The 19,988-nt window shown below is 36.2% G+C and overlaps 1 protein-coding gene across 1 annotated transcript in view; it reads right to left on the bottom strand.

Annotated features, from left to right (window-relative positions):
• The window catches only part of LOC104628560 (glycine receptor subunit alpha-3), a gene marked incomplete at its 5' end in the record, with an annotated part of 40,556 nt that overhangs the window by 6,060 nt on the left and 14,508 nt on the right, over positions 1-19,988 (bottom strand). Inside the window, 3 exons of the mRNA XM_010297190.1 lie at positions 3,191-3,337; positions 5,193-5,407; positions 17,806-17,943. Coding sequence (XP_010295492.1) covers positions 3,191-3,337; positions 5,193-5,407; positions 17,806-17,943 — 500 coding nt within the window. The remainder of the gene's footprint in view (positions 1-3,190; positions 3,338-5,192; positions 5,408-17,805; positions 17,944-19,988) is intronic.

Raw genomic sequence — 19,988 nt, 5'->3', positions numbered from 1 at the left:
TAAGAAGAATTTCCAGGGAAAGAGAAGGAGAACGAGCCAAAAAAAGACTGTACCAATCGGGAATATTTAAAGAAAAGAAGACTAAATGGAAACATGCAAATGGCTACAAAAAGGAATGAAGTAATCTGCTTTCTGTGCCCTTTCTTGAAAAACCATGAGAGGTCAAAAAAGGCATGAGTAAAAAAGTTTCTAAACCGTTGGAATAGATTGCAGGGGAGCTTGTGGAATTTTTATGACTGGGATGAATTAGGTATAACTGATCCTGAATTAGGTCAGGAAAATTGATTCATTGACATCCCAAGAGCATTCCAGCACTGAAATTTAATCATTTGACCATTGCTAGGGTTACTTGGTAAAAGTAAATATTTCTTGCAATAAGCATGTCTTTTTAATTACAAAGAAAATAGACTTTGGAAATTCTTCAGCTGCCCTACTGCAATTAAATATTAATCATATATGTTCTCTTCTGTCAAGACATACCTGAAATGAAACATTTCCAAACTCATCTATTTCTGGACTTTTGCAACACAGTCAAATCACTAGGAATTTTGCTGTAACTTTGCAGATAAAATGTCAGTGACAAAAATTTCTGTATTCAGTGGTTGAAATTCACCTGGTAGAAAAACCTAATCCACGTAAAATGTCCCAAGATGGTAAGCAGATAGGATGAAAAGGTCTAATAAGTTATCCTAACTGCTCTATTTCTCTAATCTCTTTGGACATAAATACTGAATGGAATAGCAGTTTTCACTTTGAAAAGAAAAAGGATTTAATGTTCAAGTATGCCCCTGAAGTTTATTTTAAATGCAGCCTTTATAACCTAACTTCTTTTCATGTTTTTTGAACTTGTGGTCAAATGAACATTTCTTTATACATAGTAGTTTCAAAAGTCAATACAATCTAATTTGAGAGCCAGTGGCTGTTTGGCCTAGTCCAAAGGTAGAACAAACACATACAAAACTTTTTAATCATGAGCTCTAGTAACTGATTTTGAAAAAGACAAAAGAGGAAGGAAACACAAGTTAATTCATTTTATGATCCTAAACATACCCCTGAATATAGTCAATACCCTCACCTGAGTATGTTATGAAGAAAAGCGTTGAAATGCATGTCTTCATCCTTCAGAATCTAAAGGGAGTAGTTGATAATTTACTATAGACCCCACAGTCTTTAAGTTTAATCCTCTAATCTTATGAGAACCTAGCAGGCAACTTACCTGAAGCTAGAAGACAGTGTAATGAAGTGTAAAATTAGAATAATTAGACTTTTAAATGTGAATTCAAAAATACCACGATGTCAAGCACTGATCCAGCAAAACACTTAAGTCAATGAGACTATTCATGTGCTTATTTTTTTTGTTAAGTGGTCTTCTCCTAGAAGTGCTTTGTATGTTGTGGACCCTTCCTCACATACCTCTAAGGTGAAATTTGATTGATTGTGATTGCTGAAGAAGTGTCTTTGGTGAGCTTGAAGTATTGCTAAGGGGGCCTAGAAAGAGATTTGGTTTGATTCTGAGGCAGAAAGGTAATATTACCTGCCAGTTTCTAAACCTGCGGTTATAATAATTGATGTGTGAAGGAAAGTGAAAAGATACCACTGAAGTTGAATATGGCAAATTTGCCTGAGATCCAGAAGACACTGTAATACATGGTGAAAAAAAGAATGGACTAGAAGTATAGTCACATAATATATCACTCACCACAGCTGTTTATTTGATACATGATGCAGTTGTTGTGGCTCACCTGCCCCCGTCTGGTAATCCATCTCTGCCCATTCCATTTCCCCCATTCTAAACTTTTAAGCAGCTTTCAGAGAGCTGCCATATTTTAAAAAAAAAAGCACACTCTATCACAAAAATGTGGCTTTCCTCCTGTGTGTCTCACAAAGTGTTTCTTTCTGCTACTGTCAACAAAAAGGAAAAAGCACATTTTTCTCAGGGACAAATGTTAAAAGCAGGTACATGCAGTGTGAATCACCCTCTGGGCTACAGTACCTGTGTTTCTCCCTGCATCCGAAGAAGTCTGGGACTCGACACCCAGGAACAGACAAATATATGAAAATGTCATTTTCATTTGACTGTCCAGCCTGCCTTTTAACATGGATTCTTGCTAGTAGAAACTGTTTAGGTAGGCTTTGCAACATTGCAGATTTTCAATATCTACTAAATAAAAGGGAAACAACCTGTAAAATATCTTCTCCTTATGATGTAAGCAGTAAATTTGAGGTCAGTCTTCAGGAATGAAAGACGGCTGAACTGAGTCGTATTGCTATCGACAGACTTTCATCCACAGTAATATTCTAGATAGTGACTGAAAGTCAGTGGAAAGGCTCTGCATGCCATCAGTGGTGGGTACTCAGTTAATGAGTAGGTTGGAGAAATATGTACTCTTTGAAAAATCAGAAGTAGATGTTACATATTGTTGTAAGAAATTTTGTTAATTGCTTTATTTAACTGCAGACTTTAGAATTCAAACCTGTAACCTTAACTGTTGGACTTGATGATCTTAGAGGTCTTTTCCAACCTTAATGATTCTATGAATCTATGGTTCTGTTTGACTTTGAACATTGGTAGTGACTTATTTTACTGTATTTTAGATAGCTTCAGCTATAAAACAAATATTAATGACCATTGATATATTCAAATTTCTTACTAATCATATGAACAATTGACACTAAACCAACCCGATAGAAGGAAAAGAAAAAGCTTCTCAGCCTTTTAAAGTAAAGTATTTGTTCCACCAATAACATTAATTGAAAAAGTATTTTTTATATTAAAACATATTTACATGAAACACAGCTGTTAAGGCTTTGAACTGAATTCTAGAATGAAATTGAGAAATATTATTTGTTGAATCTCAATGCAGTACAAACTGCTGCAAGTACCAGTAACATTCATCCACTGAAGTACAAGACACTTCTAACAGAGTGAAATTCATTCTTGTGCAGATGGCTCCCACATGGCACATGCCTCATTTAAATCCCTCTTAATCCCTCTTTCGAGAATTCAAATTGGATTTATGCAGTACATAGTCCTTGTAGTGACCCTCTGCCTATAGTGAATTTCATTCTGTGCTGCCATTTTATTTATAGTGCCACTTTACACTGCAGTATGTTTACCAAATTAATCCTATATCCTGGCATAAATCAATCTCAGACTCTCTTTGAAAGTTGTGAATACTGTTACTTTTACCTTGTTCTTCTTCCTCTTGCGACGGAGTCGCAGAAGTTCTTTATGCTGCCTTGACACAAAGTTTACAGCTGCGTACTCCAGAAGTGCAGAAAATACAAAGAGCAGACACACAGCCATCCAGATGTCAATCGCTTTGACATATGACACCTATTGAGAGAATAGAGCAGAAGACAGAAAATGTTAAAAACACAGATGTGAAGTTTCGTATTTCGTGTCAGGAGGAAGGGCATTAATATCTCCACATCCCAATGCTACGTTTATCAAACAAAACTTAACAGAAAAGCAAGATAATAAAAGGGACAACAATTCAATCTATAAGCATTAAATATTATTTTAAGAATGTAGTCTTTCACAAAATGTGTTTAGTGTTTACATCATTAACAGTTCCATAGTGTACTGCGCATTTTATCACAAATCAAATAATCCACAAGAAGCACATGGTCTTTCATTTGTCCCACTGAGATCTGTGGATGATACTAAGGAACCAGAGGATAGCTTATAGTGGGACCAGTGGGAACTCCTGTACTGTAATGGATCTGATTTAAAGTTCCTGTAATAGAAATCTGGTAGAAGAGCTATAGATAGAGAACTCTGATAAGTTCATTCTCTGCTAATGTAGGCATGGTAAATCAAAGGTTCAGATTAGTCCTGTAATTTTGACACAGTGGAAGTACTGAAAATCAATTACAGAGTAGATGGACTAACTGCAGTCCTTTATTGCCAAGCTCAGCTGCATGACATAATCTAAGCTAGGAAAGTAGAGCCTGTTCCCTCTGTGTGCAGATTTACAAGAACTTTTTCATATAAGCAAACATAGCTAGCTTCAGGCCTCAAAAATGTGGCAAAAAATATCTGTAGCTCTCTTTGGTTACCTCTTACATTCCTTTTTTTTTTCCTGCTTTTCTGAGTTTTTATAGCATCCCATTTTCTTATCTGTTGATGTTACATTTGGATGCATTCAGATCCATATATTTGAGGTGCAAAGCACACTTACATCTGTTAGGGGTATCTATTTTACTTAGAAAAAAATTTAATTATCCAACTTAAAAATACCATGTTAAAACTAATACAGAAGTGGACTTTTTGTATTTTTATTGTATACATTTTATTTCTAGTAACTGCAATGGCACATAAAGATGGTCAAGGAATAATCCTTAAAATGAAAAATCAAATCTTTAAAGCAACGACAAGTCAGAAAACTTAAATAGTTAATCATAGATATATACTTCAACTATTTACATTGTGCAATGAACCATTCTTTATACAGTTGTTTGGAGCTATTTAGCTTCCTATTTTTCTACATTTTAATGTAATCAAGTTGCACCAGGGGAGGTTTAGACTTGATATTAGGAAAAACTTCTTTACTGAGAGGGTGATCAAACATTGGAATAGGCTGCCCAGGGCGGTGGTGGAGTCACCATCACTGGAAGTATTCAAAAAATTTGTAGATGTGGCACTTCAGGACATGGTTTAGGGGACATGGTGGTGTTGGGTTGATGGTTGGACTTGATGATCTTAAAGATCTTTTCCAGCCTTAATGATTCTCTGATTCTGTAAATGTGTTTGTAACTAGTGAGTTAATTCATAATGTAGGCAGGTTTTGGGAAAGGAATATCATTGAGAACAAGTTGGAATCCATGACCTTTAGAAATTCAGTCATATCTGCTAGGATGTCATCAGATACTGGGATCTGGAAAAGGATGAGATAGTCAATTGCTAAGCAGCATTTATGTAGTACCGAATAACATTCCTTTTGTCACTAGCTGAGGTTTATGGAATTTAGTAGATGTGTGGTTGGCAAAATAGTTGAGACAAGAGAGAAATAGAATATATTTGATTGGTGACTCAAAAAACCCCTAAACCTTTCCAAGTTACTTATCTCCTTTAGAAGATGCTTAAATGCTAGTAATTAAAACACATAAGATTGACTGAAGATGTTTATTTGTCACATGGCATTATGACTTTGTACTAATGCAATACAAACAAAGGAAATTCTGCTTACCTTTGGAAGAGATGCTCGTGAACCTGAACTTTGTGTTGTCATAGTCAGCACAGTTGTTATGCCTAAAGCCACTCTGGCTGGAGCCGCATCCATATTGATCCAAAATGACACCCAGGAGAGAATGACTATCAAGAGACTTGGTATGTACATCTGGATGAGATAGTAACCCATCTGCCTCTCAAGGTGAAATCGGACTTCAATACATGTAAACTTTCCTTTTTATAACAAAGAAGAAACATTCAATAGAAATAGCATGTTCTTTCCCGTCAACATTTAGAACATCCTCTAAAGAATTCACACACTGTCAAATATATTTGTTATCTAATGAAAGATGAATGTTTTGATTTCTCTTCAGTGATTTTTAATATGTACAGTCCCCACTATAATAGAAGTATGTACTGTAAAGAAAGCAGACAGAAAACCTGAAAATTTAAGAATTTTATAAGCTCTGGAACTCTTCTTTTCTTAAAAAAAAAAAAGAGACGACCAAGGCACAAATTGTTATGACATAGGAAAGTTCCTCTGTGTGATCACATCTGTTATCCCACTTATTGTTCAGAAGTATTGCACTATGCAAAAAAAAGGCTTGCTCTCCCATTGTATAAAATCTCCTTTATCTTTTGGTTCAATTTTAAGCATAAATTGATTTTTTTTTAGATCCAAGGAATTTGGGAAAAATATAGTAAGATCAGTGTGGGTTATCAATAGGAGATTCTGCTAAATCTCTCCCTTTATCCCCATTCATACTGTTCCAAGTCAAACATACAATGACTGAGATTCACACAGAAATGAAGGATTTGAGATTAGGCAACTTCAGGAAGCTGATTAAATGGCCTAATGTTTCTAGATACTGAACATCAAGCAACTTCTACTATTTTAACCAAACCAGAACAAAAAAATCTGTTGTTTCCTCATAGAAATGCCATAAACCCTTTTTTCCCCTTATCCAGATTGTTTTTATTACCCTGTAAACTCTAGATTATTTCACAGATCTTGACCTGGTCACATTAGATTTTCTAATTCTTATCAATGCTCATATTAGTCACGTATGAATGGTGCTGAAGGCAGTGCTGTTACTATAAATAGTGTATATGTGAAACAGTTTCTCACAGCAAGAAATACATGGATTTATTCCTTATTTGAATGAACTTATTTCCTAATTCTAAATTTAACATGGAAAGCTATGGAGTTATTTATTTCTTAAATGGTACGATGTTTTTTGGTTATGTTTTCCAGCAGTTTTTGATAGATATTTTTCTAATCCATTTTTAATTGCCAAAATGCTGTTTTATAGCAGATAATTTCACATTAATAGTGCTTTAATATTTATCATATTAACAAAATTTATGTAATGGACTTATTTATGATCTTATTCTATACTAATTTAATATGTTGCGTATTATGCTGGGACAATACTGTTAGGCATACAGAAATGAGTTTCAGATAAAGTCAAACTATAATGTTTTTATTTTAGGCATATTAAGTGCTTGGAAATATATTCTGAACTTCATTATTTTCATAATAGTTCTCTTAGCAGGCTGTTAGGTCTTTCTATGATATCGTAGTAAATGTGATGTGATTGTATGAAATTTTTATTTTATTGAGGAACTAAAAAAAAACATATGTAGAAAGACAGTAGTTATGATGTTCAGTTTTAAAAGGACAGGATATATCTCATAAATTTTATATTTGCTGGATCAGTTATTGGTTCCATTCCTAATCGCTGGTGTTTTCTGCATTCTGTCTGCACTCCTGAAATCTGTGTCCCAAATCCTGGCTCAACCATCTGCTGCCCCAGCTTCAAAACTGATTTCTGCTTCAATCAAGGAATTAAGTCCTCGTTTAACAAAGTGAATGGGAATTTTGGTGTTTACTTCAGAAAAGGCCAGGATTTCCCCCCATGTTTCTCTTTCAGGATCTGCAAAATGATATTGACAGGATACATTCTTTTACTTAGCAGTTCAGCACACCCCACATAACTGGAAGTTCTGCTCTGACTAGCCTTCAGTCAGAGAATCACGTTCTTACTTCAAGATGGTCCTTACCCCGAGGATTTCTTTTTTGTGACATTTGTTCTGTTAATTCAGCAGCCTTGGAAAGCAGTAGTCCCTCTCTCATACATCACAATAAATCATGGTGGCAAGGAGTGACAGAAATGTATCAACCAAATCTAGGTCTCTTGCAAAGCCATTTTATTTGTCATTACATCAGCAAGAATGAGAGTTCAATATGCAACATTTTCTTCCTATAAGGTCCTACGTTCTTCCTTCAAAACAAATTAGGATGAAAACCTAAGGGGCATCAGAATGGGTAATATATGCATAACTAGATTGTCAATTAACATTGGCTATTGCTTGTACATTGTTTTTTTCTCCAAAGAAAGGTGGGATAAGAGATCTGAGTCTCTTTCCTGAGTACTCAAGTGGGCTTGAATTATTACAGAGATCTCAGCACAAAAATACCATGGTCCTAAACAAGGAGCAATAAATAATATACTAGCTCTGATGTGGGTTATTTTTATGTAGTTGCAAGTTTGCCAGGTTTGTTTGAACTAAGAAGAAAGAGAGGAATAGCTGTGGACAACAGAACCCTAACAAAATGAAAGAGATCCTGAATGAAAGGAGCGCAAATGGAATATATGGTAACCACAGAAAAGAGATGGGATTATGGAGAGGCCAGAACTAGGACTGAGTGATGTGTCAGAGGAATTATATTGAAGGATTTTTTTGCTTTGTTTTGTATTTTTGTAAACATCATTGGCCAAAGTAAAAAAAAACAACAAAACAAAAAACAAACACCAAAAACATGAAAAAAAGAAAGTGAAGTGTTGTCCCAAAGTGGAAAAAGATCTTCGCTTAACTCCACAGAATGTGTGACTTGGACTCCTGCCTTCATCTTAGGCCCATTAAGTTTATGGACATGCCAGTCATACCTCCACTGCTTCCCAGTTGAGACCATCTGCTCTGTTCCAGTGTAGCACTGAAAAATTAACTTAATATGTGGTAATTCCCCAGGGAGAGTGGTGCCTCAAAGGTAGACAATTCTCTCTGTTACTCCTCTGCTGACTATTGGCTTTCTTACCAGTGGAAGACAGCAGAGGAGAAAGACAGCAGGTGGAAGTCAGTCTCAGTACTGCAGTTGCAGCAGTTGCTGTTCTAAGTGTGGAAGGGTCAATGTTAGTTTTTGCCCTTCCTGGATGAGATCAGAACCACCTGCTTAAACTTGGCTAATGAAGCAGAATGGTAAAAAACCCATTTGCACAGCAGATGTGATCTTCAGCTAGGAGGCAGCCAGCAGAGGTTGTGCTGTTCTTTCCCAGCTGAAGCCAGTAATCCAGCTGTCAGCCTCCTTTCTCTTCCTGTATTCCATTTCAAATTCAAAGCCAGGTTAGCTGTGGTTTGATCTATTTGACTGGATGCTTGAATGCATCAGAAGAACCACATCCCTGAAGTCATCTCAGCTAGGGAAGAAGACAGACAAGCAGCTAAGAGCATTGCTCTAATAATTCATTTGCAGTACCTGAAAGGTAAACTCGCGTTCATTCTGATATGCACTGTGAATGTCACGGAGAGTGGTTAGGAGGAGTAAATGAAACCTTTGTGGTATTGTGGTTTTGCTGAGGCTGAATAACAAATTAAGGCATGATGCTAGTTTCAGATCAGAGCTAAATATGAAGTGAATGTACTGGTATATATGCACATGATGGTGCCTTTTTCTCTCTTACACACATTCTTTGGTAACAATGTCAGATTTGCTGGGCTGACGTGATTTCCTTGCAATATCCACACTGAAACGAATATTGTAGTGGAAAAATGTATATTCCAGTCAGCCTATATGATTTTTCTTTCCCCCAGAAAGTATAAGTGGCTTTTCTTGGGAGTCAGTTTCTAGGTCACATATTCTATTTTTGGTTGTTGCTGCTATGTCCAACTGTGAATTGCTCAAAAAGAGCAATTTTCTACCTTAGCACACCTTCACACTGCACAGCCTCCTTGGACCATGGCAGGTGCTGTTTAAGCAGTGAGTTATGCAGGCAGCAGTATGCCTATGTGATTAAAAGGCACTGCCAGCACTGTGGGATGTACAGGGGAAATCAAGCGTAAGTAGTAGCTTTCAGGCTATAAGGGGTCCTTCTTTTCAGTTTCATCTGCCTCAAACTTCTCCAGAGGCAGTAGTTGGTAGAACTTAAATATATTTGTCCCCTTTTAGCAACCCTTAAGATATCCCTTGGGGGAAGCTCTTCTTACTGTACCCTTACAATGTCATGGTCATGTTTGCAATTCCCAGGAAGGCGGAGTAGCTGTTTCTGAAGCTACATAGGAAGTTTTTGTAATGGTATTTCACCTTAGGAAACTGAGCCTAGGAAATAGTGTGCCTGAGAAAGAATTAAGGTAAGAATAATAATTATTAAATCCCTATGAAATTAAAAATTACTACACAAAATATGAAATGAATAAGTATAAACAAAAAAAGGGAACTAAACATGCAGAGATTCAACTGTTAATCCATGCAGAATGGAGAGATATCTGCTGAAGGTGCTAGTTTAGATACTAGGAAGTCATAGTCTGGTTTTCCTTATAAGAAAAAACATTTATAACATAAATATCTGATCTACTGTGAAATATTTTATGGATGTAGAGAGGTCTGTGGCCTAAAGATTATACAGCTTAATGAAATTACATTGAACTATTTACTTACAATAAGAATTTTATACTTGCTGAATAGAGAATGGCCCAAAGCTTAGCAAAATAGAACTAAACTAAGTTAAGCAAATCTGAATAAATCTTTATGCAGCCCTGCAGAGTATGAGTCTGGGATACAGCCATTTTATATTCTGATCTGAACACACCTGTCAATATGGATGTAGACTACACAATTCTGTTTTTACCAGTGACTGATGACCAACAAACAGCCAGCCCAAGGGCCAGAATATTGCTAGCTATGGAGATTTGCTAAGAGGCCTGGGGCAGTTGAACTGTGGCGACGGTCCTCTCCTTTAGCACTGCATTTTCCTGCTTGAAAAACAGCTAGAGACACAGGTTTAACACGAGATTAAGTACTGAGAGACAGCAGGAAAGGAGAAAAAGAGTGAGACTTCTTCAGTGGCTAGGATATTGCCAGCCTAAATGGCTGACTTAGAGCTTCTACCCTTTGTCTGTCTTCTGGAAATCCTTTTCTTAAGCAGTTCGCTTCCTCTACTCCCCATAAAGATCCTACACATTCAAACTCAATCTGAGCTTGAAAGTTGTGTTAGACAAGAGTGTTTACTTCAAGGTGCTATTCTGAACCTCAGCAGCGTTTACCATTTTCAGACTTGTAAAAATCACAGCTCCACATTTTATGTGGAAAAGATAACAAATTGCAAAAGCTGGCTGACAGACTTTTCTCTACAGAGAGAAAAAATAAAGACACTTCTGCCTTCTAAAAGCAAAAGTTAAAGACTCATCTTCTAAGATAAAACAATAGGTGGATTCAAGAAACAAGGAGATGGGAGAAAGGAACAGAAAAAGCAGTACAGATGACTGTGGTGAACATATTCACACCAATCACCTAATTAATATTTGCTATTTCATAAGTGTCACTGAAAACATTAATTAAAGTACATAGACAAAAAGCTAGTTTTATTCAGATATCTAGATAAAATTGTGTTTTTTCTAGATTAGCTAGATAAAATCATAGTTACCCACTGCTAGTGTGAGAGTCTGGGTATACAGTTTTTGTATTATAGTCTTTGCACAGAAGTTGCTTTGCAGAGCAATTTTATAGACAGGGAACCTGAAAGCACTTTATATGGATAAAGTAGAATGTCTAGATAATGTTCATTTAAAAAAAAAAGAAAATCTTAGGGAAAAAACCCTCATACCCTGCAAGATCTAGCTGGGTCTCTATTTCTAGCTTCAAAGGAAAACCAGTAGAAATTAAATTGTATTTCTTAGGTACTGCGTTCGTAGTCCTAGAAGGAGGATCAAAACAAATGGTAGCTGAGTAACTGCAATTCTTAAGAAGCTGTTTGACTGAAGAATCAGAGTTTGTATGGATTGATTCAATGTGGCTACTGCACTTTATGACTTCCACTGTTTTCTAATGGTTGATACCTTGGAGTCCCAGGTTCTCACTAAATAGTTGCCATTGCAATGCTTTGAATATTCTTATCTACTCTCTGTACCTTTGTATGGAGGAAAAAAGGACCAATGTTTACTCAAAACAAATGTCCCTCACAGGACAACACACACTGACAATATTTGTGAGAGGCTTTTAGATCGCTGTTCAGCTGCACCTTAATATGATCTGACTGCAGGACATCATAGACTGCTCTTTTGCTGTATTTTTCCAGTCCTTCCTTAACGCTGGTTCTGGCATTCATCTCATCCTGAGTTGGGACACTTCAGTGTGCTTGATAGTAGAAAGCTAGTCCTTTATGTATGTGTGTGTTACAGCCCCAGATAGATGAAATTTTGATCAGTACTGTCCTGAAACGAAATTGTTCATAATGTAATTAATCAAGGCGCTTTTTTTAAGTGCCCTGCATATGTAAGCCTTAATGTTTTAGGTTATCCAGTACACAGGACGGAATCACCCTGGCAAGGGTTGTTATTGTCTTTAATGAGAGTGAGGGTATTGGCTCCAAGTGTCCTCAAGGAAACTGGGCTAATGAAAAAAAAACAACCCAAAAGAGAAAACTTTTTAATGTTTAAGTTATTAACATAGAAAGAAATTTTCTGAGGACAATTTTATGTTCTAACTGAAATAACTGTTAGGCTGAAAACAAGACATAGTCTCAGAATGAAATAAAACTGTACTGCCATAAGTGGGATGATGCAGACCACCAGCACTTTCCTTCTGCCTTTTGTTATGTGCTTTTTTCTGCTCTGCATCTGCTAAAATAAGACCACAATTAACCTCTCTTGGTGACAAAGTACAATAAGTTATGTATCATACTGCAATCATAATGGCAGATGATTTTCACAGAGATCATGAAGAAGGAGAATGAAATATATAAAATTACTTTTCCATGAGGCAGTATTGCTCCTTTTACTTTCTCTCCTGTTTGAGTCATTATCAGCATCACCACTAGGCAAGCAGTCAAGCTGAGTTTACTTTGTTCAGCAAAAAGTCTTCCTTTTGATTCCTCCTAGAACGTTACACCATCATTTGAGAGGCATTCTGCTTTACTTATTACTGAAATACACTTAAATACTTCCTGTCCTTTTGATTCTCATTATAAAATTTCTTAAATAAACAAGACTGCATAAATTATGTGTGTGTGCAAAGCTGGTTATTTCAAGAGACTGTGTCTATAAAATTGATTATAAATAAGTAAAGTTAGCTGAAATTATTTTCATACTTCTCTAAGAAGGAGACAGGGTAATTAAAAAACATTTGGTAAGTGCGGTTTTCAGCTACTTTTTGCAATTTGCACTGAAATATAAATTGTAATTTCAGTATATTTTGCTGATAAAAACTGCTTATAAAAGTACTTGCCTTTTCCTCATCGTAAAACATTCAAGCTGTATCTATGATCATGCAGCCTGACTATAAATCATGATTTTTGAGTGTCTGGCATGTAGAACTAGGTAAGTTCTCAAAGATATGGCTGATACCTATGTATCTAAAGCCAAGATTCACAAAATGACTGTAGGAATGTACTACCATTCAGTTTTTCTTTCAAGTCACTGTCTGTGGATATCAGTGCTGGTGCTGTCACCTGCCATTGACTACATAAGTTCTTGGTCAGGAAGGAATGGACTTTACATAGCTTATTTGGGAAAAAATACTAGGGCAGGCGGTAAACTTAACATTGGTTTAAGAGTGATAATGACTGCCGTAAAAGAAAGTTGCAAATAAATGTGGAAAAGAACAACTAATTGCTTTCCAGGTTCATGAATTTGCACTTGCAATTCCCATCTCTCTCAGAATGGAGGACCAAGCTGCCATTCAGAGGGACCTTTGTGGGCTGGAGGAACAGAGCCACTGCAACATCATGACAGTCAGCAAAGACAGATGTGCAGGATGGGGTAACCCCATGCACTGGTACAGGCTGGGGATGGACTGGGTAGGTAGCAGTTCTGAAGGAAAGGCCTGAGAGCCTGGCAGATGCTGAGTTGAACAGAAGTCACCAGAACAGATATCAAGTTGTAATGTGAAAGGCTAATCATGTGCCGCACTGCGTTAGCAGGGGCAGAGAGGGGAGAGGTAGAAACTAAGGAGAATCTGATAGCAACGTAAATAGCAAGGACATCTAAAAGTAATGTCTCTACTTCCAGGACAGCTGATGAATTTTTATTCAATTAATCTTTAAGGTAGAATGTTTAAATTTTGGTAAATGCAGGACTCACTATTGAGGTCTATTCTGCAGAGAAAAATTCCCAGTTGGAGTCAGGCAGTACTGTTTTCTGTGACTAGGGATGGTCATGTCCTCAGCCTGTCATAGACTCTGCTTTTCAAAATGTTTATAATTTCTCCTTTTTTCATTGAGGTGATGAACAGCTTCAGAGATTTCATGCCTACAGAATACCTCCTGGATAGAAAATACAATATTTCTTTTCTGAGATGTGGCCTATGAAAAAACCCTGAGGGGTTAAAAATCCATGGTTTAAAAATCATTGCTATAGTCTCAAAAAGAGTGGTTTAGGTGTTTGCCAAAACAAGTAGGGGTCTGAGGTCTTCTCAGCAGAGTAAAACATCAGAGATATGTCTCCTTTAACTGCTCTCATGTTGGCAGCAAAATGGCCAAATATAAGGCATTGTCAGTTGAAGACAGGACCTAGAAGGGGCACAATCTACAGGTTGTTAAACAACCTGTTTAACCTTAAGGGGGAACCAAAGGGATCATGAGAAAAGACTGTGTTTGTGATGTATGTGTTAGGAGGTAGAATGGGGAAGATAGAGCTAAGGAAGTGGGCTGTTCATCGAGATTGCAGATTTAAGGATACAGTGTTATCAAGAATGATCACATACAGAACCCATCAGTTCTGGTGGTGAGTGTAGCAACCATAGCTCCACTGTTCCCAGGACCACCACATCCAATACTTTAAGCCAAAACCCATCAATAGACCTAAGACAGTTCTGAGCAGCATCATTCAAGTGCTTTATCCATGGTGCAGGAGTAAAGCCAAGATTCAGAATATTTCTGTTTGTGCCTGTTAGCCAATGCTACTATGTATAAATTCATGCTATCATATATTGGGCTTTTTGCAGCTGTGATTGAAATCACCTGTGATTGAAATTAAAATTGGGTGTTGCATAAAACCCCAGGGGAGCAATGCATGTGACATAGGAAGTGAATGACGTGGTAAAGCAAGACCATCCTTGTAATGTGAATGGTTCGCCTGTGATTTTTCTGGCTGTTATGTTAATTCACTTCCCAAATTTGTCATTGCGGATATGTCAGTGGATGCTGAAGCATGAAAATGATCAGAAATGTTGCTGCGTCACTTCAGAACACAAGACTTGATGAGCCATTATGCTGTACTGTGGCTGAAACTGTTATGTCCCTATATTTAGAAGCAGTTTGTTTTTCAAGCTGTGGTTAGTGATCCATTTTCAATTGGGCATGAAACACTGATGAGACATGCACTGGTGAGTTTCCACATACTGTCCTGAAGCTTCATGTTAATTTGTTTCACAAGGGAGACTTTTGGTTTTTTTTCTGTCTTATGGGATGTCTCAGAAGAGCTTTCCATCCTCTGTTGTGACTAAATTTAAATTGAAAACTCTTCTTTGGTCTCTTATTGCATACCAGCTACAGTTGTTTAGCAATCTTTTAAGAATTCATTTTATCTCATCTGTCATAGGCCAGAGAATTATGTTTTATTTCTTCTTTTGAAAAATATTTTTTTTTTTTTGTTTCTTGTGGAGTATCCCAAAGAGGTATCTGTCTACAGTATCTCATTGCAGGAACCTTGAGAAAGGACTTTACTGGTCACATATCCAAGTGACATAATGGAGGAAAAGAAACTTAGTTGTTTTTGTCTTTTAATATAGTGTTTAGGGTTTTTTAGCATAAATGCTGTAGTTAATAATACTGGTTGTAACAAAGAAATGAAAGGTACTCACACTCTCCTAGAAACCAAACCAACCCGCTATAATTTGATTAAATTAACTTCATACTGAAGACTTGAATAAAAAAATAAATACTCTGGAGAAAATAATGTTATCTTGAAGAGGAGAATGTCACCATAAACATAGTTGTGCATGAGTAAGACTATCTTTTCTTTCTGGTTTGCCTTGCCACAGTTCTTCCAGATTTGCACCTGTGATTTTGGTGCTGTAAGTCAGAGCAGGCCACTCTGCTGCTTCTTCTGGTGAGGACATACCCTTCTGCCTGCAACATTACATTTTTTTCCCCCTGCCCATCTTAGTCAGGTCCCACAGCTTTGCAATTGTCTTCTCATTTGCTGAAGTCCTTTAAAGTCTGAAGCATAGGGTGAGTACCTGCACCCAGGCTTCCAAGTTTTCTGTATTAGTAAATGGCTTGACTTTTTTATGGACAAATTAAATGGCCCCATTATTTTTGAAGTAGAGGCAGAAACTTCAGCTATCTTTTCAGGGTTGTGGACTGCACTCACATTTTAGAGCACCTATTTGGCAACAGAAATACAGTTTGACCAAAGCAATACAGAAACTTAACAGACTTATGGTTGGCCATGCTGTCCTCTAGTTATGACGGTAAACCCTTTCTCCCACCTAAACGTGACAGCAGTTCACAAGGATAAGTGCACTGGTCTTGCAGGCACATTTTGAGAGTCATAAGACGTCACATGCAGTTAATAACATCGGTTCCTCCCCCTTCTCAGCTCAGTTTAGGGCCACAGTGAAAGAGACAGTAGATATAAGTTGATCCCATGTACCTAGCATGTTTTCCTACTTCTGCTTAGAAGAAAATCAATACCAACTTAAATAGGCTTGAAACATAGGGTATGAAGAAAAGGGTAGTGGCTCAAAAATACTGAAAAAATGAGTTGCATTCAAATTCAAAAGGTTTAAACTATGATGATTTTTATGAAAGCTCTCAAACAAAAGAGTAAAATTATGATTCATCTTTGGATGAGATGTTTGGAGAGATATTTGGAAAAAAAAAAAGAAAAATTTTCTGGAAAACCAGAAATTCTGACATTTTAAAACAGGTTTCATTCAATATCAGATTAAGTACCACAGTAATGTTTTATTTCTGCAGTTAGAGATTTTTGATGCATCTTTCTTTCCAAATGAACTTTGGATAAATGAGAGTACTTTCTACCATGAATTCTCATTTGTTAATTCACTGTACAGGATATAAGAAGTACAGTTACAGGCATCTGTTAAAATGGCACAGAAGCAGGAGAGTCCTAAAAAGGAAGAAGAGGTTGCCTATATATCTCAAAGGAGACAGAGGAAAATAACAAAAATAAAATTTTCTTGTTTGTGGTAGGGATTATGGTAAAAATAAAAAAGGGATAACATTAATTTCATTATTATGATTAACAAAGGGATGTTTGAGTAAAAAAAATTACCTTTCTACATGATATGTATCTCCATTTATGGAAGGTTTTTAAGGATTATCCAGATATTAGTATTGATACAGTAAAAGTGCATGTTATATATTTCCAATTTACTTTGAGGAACACTTCAAAATGTCTCTATCAATATCTCCCCACTCTAAATGGAAATTTTAGAGAACCTTTCCCTCCCTCAGGGCACCCTGGCAACTGTGATAAAACTCAGTGTTGAAAAACGTTCTTCCTTAATTTTTATTGTAACAGGACATTCCTTACGAATGTCACCTATTGAATTTTATCCATTCTGCCATTTCAGCAGAATCCACATAAATCAGTTCTAAACTTAGATTTCAAGATACATTTAATCTATTAACAATCATTTTGCAGAGCAGAAATGAAGAGAGGTATAGAATAGAATGAGAGAGTTCTGGCTTTTTTCTCCCAATAGAAGGTGGAAGGTATGCATTCTTAGCCTTTGCTACATGTTTTTTTTAGGATTATTATGCTTGTGACTGTCCAGTTATTGAGGTAATTTTTTACAATTAAAAATAAAACAACTATATTAGTAACATTAAAATCCCCCTTTTTCAAATAATCCCAGGGATGATGAGCTAAACATTGTAGTTCTGGAAAGGTTTCAACTCAGAAAGGCCACGTCTAGTTTGGACACCTGGCCATTGTACACTAAGGATGCTTCAGCTTGTTTGCATTGCCCACTTGCTGTATGAACTGGGGCAGGGGTAGATGGCTAGGCAACCCTGTGTCCCTTCTCCGGACTGATCCAGGCTGTGCTTAGTCCACAGCATATAGGTCTTTGGATTTTAGCAGTGTTTCAGATCCCACAGTGTAGATGTGGTCATGGCACCTGCTGTAAAAATGAAACTCCTGACTGAATTGCTTCTGAATTATTTCAACTATGTATTTTCTTAAGTTGACTGTAATAGAAGTTTGATCAGCCTTCAGGTAGTTTTGTTTCGTGGTATCGGTTATTTAAGACTGCATTATCCTGCACAATGCACATGTACATTTTAACCTTCCTGTGAGTTCAGTGAGAATATTAAAAAAACCAGCCACACCAACTCTCCAAAATAAGAATAAATGTATTTCCAGTTTTAATCACTAATATGCTTTCCTACCTGTATTGTAATGCTTGGTGCAGTAACATAAATCCTTTTCTTCTTTCAACAGAAACTGTGGCAGAGTGAGACCTTCTGCTACTTGAACTGCTCCCTTTTCTTGCCATTCAAAAATGAGATCATTCATTGTGTATCCAACTAAAAAAACAAAACAGAAAAACCAAACCACAAAAAAACTCTAAGTCAGCTGCAAACTTTGAAAAGCACGGACATACCAAATAGTGATGACTTAAGTAAATGTCATAAAAAGGAGATAACAGAGGGTTTCTGCTTGTACCTGTTAATCAAAAAGTGTTATCTGCCATTCTATGCTATACTGAACTAGAAAAAAAAAGCCAGTCTTACGCATCCTTTGTGAAATCTTAATAGTCAGGTAGTTTATTAATGGAATTAACAAAAACATCAAAATGAGCTAAACATCCAGTTCTCTGGGGAAAATCTTACCCTCCCCCAGCCCAAGAAAGATAAAATAGGCCCTTTACTCTCAATCTCTTTCTCCTTTTATTTGAGGTGAAAAGGTGGATTGTCAAAACTATGTTTATGGATTTATGTCAATTTGAATTGTTAGGTGCAAATCCTTCAAAGAGAACAATGAATGAAAATTTCTGCAGGCGTAAGGTATTAATTGAATTGAAAAAATACTTTTCTTTGAAACTGGTACAAAACAAGGGAACGTAATTGATTGTAATCTTCTCATATTAGTGGACTGTGATGTATTATGACATTAAAAGGCATTCAATTTTAATATTCAGATTCCTGCACTTATCTGTACCTCATGCATGTGTGTATAAGATTAAATAAAACAGCGAAAGCCATAGTAAAAGTACTAATCGAGGGACAGGCTTTGTAAAAAGCAACTACTTTTTCCCTCTATTTCCCTCTGTCAGCTGAATATTTGCATGGGATATCACTGGGGAAAAATTGCTCTACTTCCTCTGAATATGTGATATATTAACTTTTAAGCATATCCTTGGTATTTTATTGTAATTTTTTTTCTGAATAAATTTTATCTGGTTATGACAACTGAAAAAAAAAAGGTCTTCCTATTCTAATTCAGGTTTTATTAAGATTTTCTCAGCATCTAATAGGTTTGGACAAAGTGAGATTTTAAAATTAAAATATAAAGCTAGATAGCTTTTATCATTGTAATAGTTTGAATGACAAGGGTACACTTGAGGCACATATAATAGTTTGAACCAGAAGGAAAAGGGAGTAGTTTTAACATTTAAACTATATAGCTTTCATTCATTTATTTTGCTTCTTTGCAATATTTCCCTTCTGCTTAGTCCAATGTTAACGAGCTGTTGAAGATAACCTATTGGTAACTGGAAATATCTTTTAACCTTTCAGTAACAAATTACAGTTCAAAGTATATTCTTCAGAACTTTCTAAAAGTAACTGTAATACTCCTGCAAATACTGAAATTTCAAGTTCCAGTGAAGGAAATAATCTCTTTGGTGTGAGGGCATAAATCTTTCCCCTGTTATATTCAGTGACTGCATTACTCTCTGAATACATCTATAAATGCTGCTCAGTCATAATGCCCTGATACGCTGACCTCAAATCTGAGACACGCTTCATCCTTTCTGATCTATGTTGAATGCACCTGTAAGTTAAGAATCGGTGTTTATAAATGTAAAACTTTTCAACATCTCTCCTTGCTTCTAGATTCTTAATGTTTCTTTTGTGGAGCACCTTTATACCAGGCATTGACAGGCACTCAGGCTGACTGTTAATTTACTTTGGTATTTTATTGGAGCTGGATGAACATGCTAAAAATGAGACCATATGCTTTTAAATAGGTATTTAATTAAGATCAGACATTACTCAAGTAATTACAAGCATATATTAACTGTTCAAGGAAACCCTTACTTTTCTATGTCATTGAATGCATGACATTCTATAAACACAGTCTTAAAATTCACTATTAAATGCCATTAACTATGAAAAATCAGAAATATAGCTCTTATCAAACTTTGCATGAATTCAGACAAAAAACAGTTGTGTGTAAAGCAGATTATCATTTGAAGCATGTAGATTATGGCCAGAAGTGATATCCCCTGAGTAAAACTCATTGAACTGACAAGAAACAACTATTGTGTCAAAATGTATTTCACTAAATCAGATTCATTCATCTCTAATGCAAGCTTTTAATTTTGATTATCTACCATGCCCATTAAGTT

This window comes from Phaethon lepturus, unplaced genomic scaffold (genome assembly GCF_000687285.1).
Source record: "Phaethon lepturus isolate BGI_N335 unplaced genomic scaffold, ASM68728v1 scaffold8101, whole genome shotgun sequence".
Taxonomy (NCBI): domain Eukaryota; kingdom Metazoa; phylum Chordata; class Aves; order Phaethontiformes; family Phaethontidae; genus Phaethon; species Phaethon lepturus.
The sequence above is the reverse complement of the archived record's forward strand: the minus strand, read 5'-3'. Positions and strand labels throughout refer to the sequence as shown.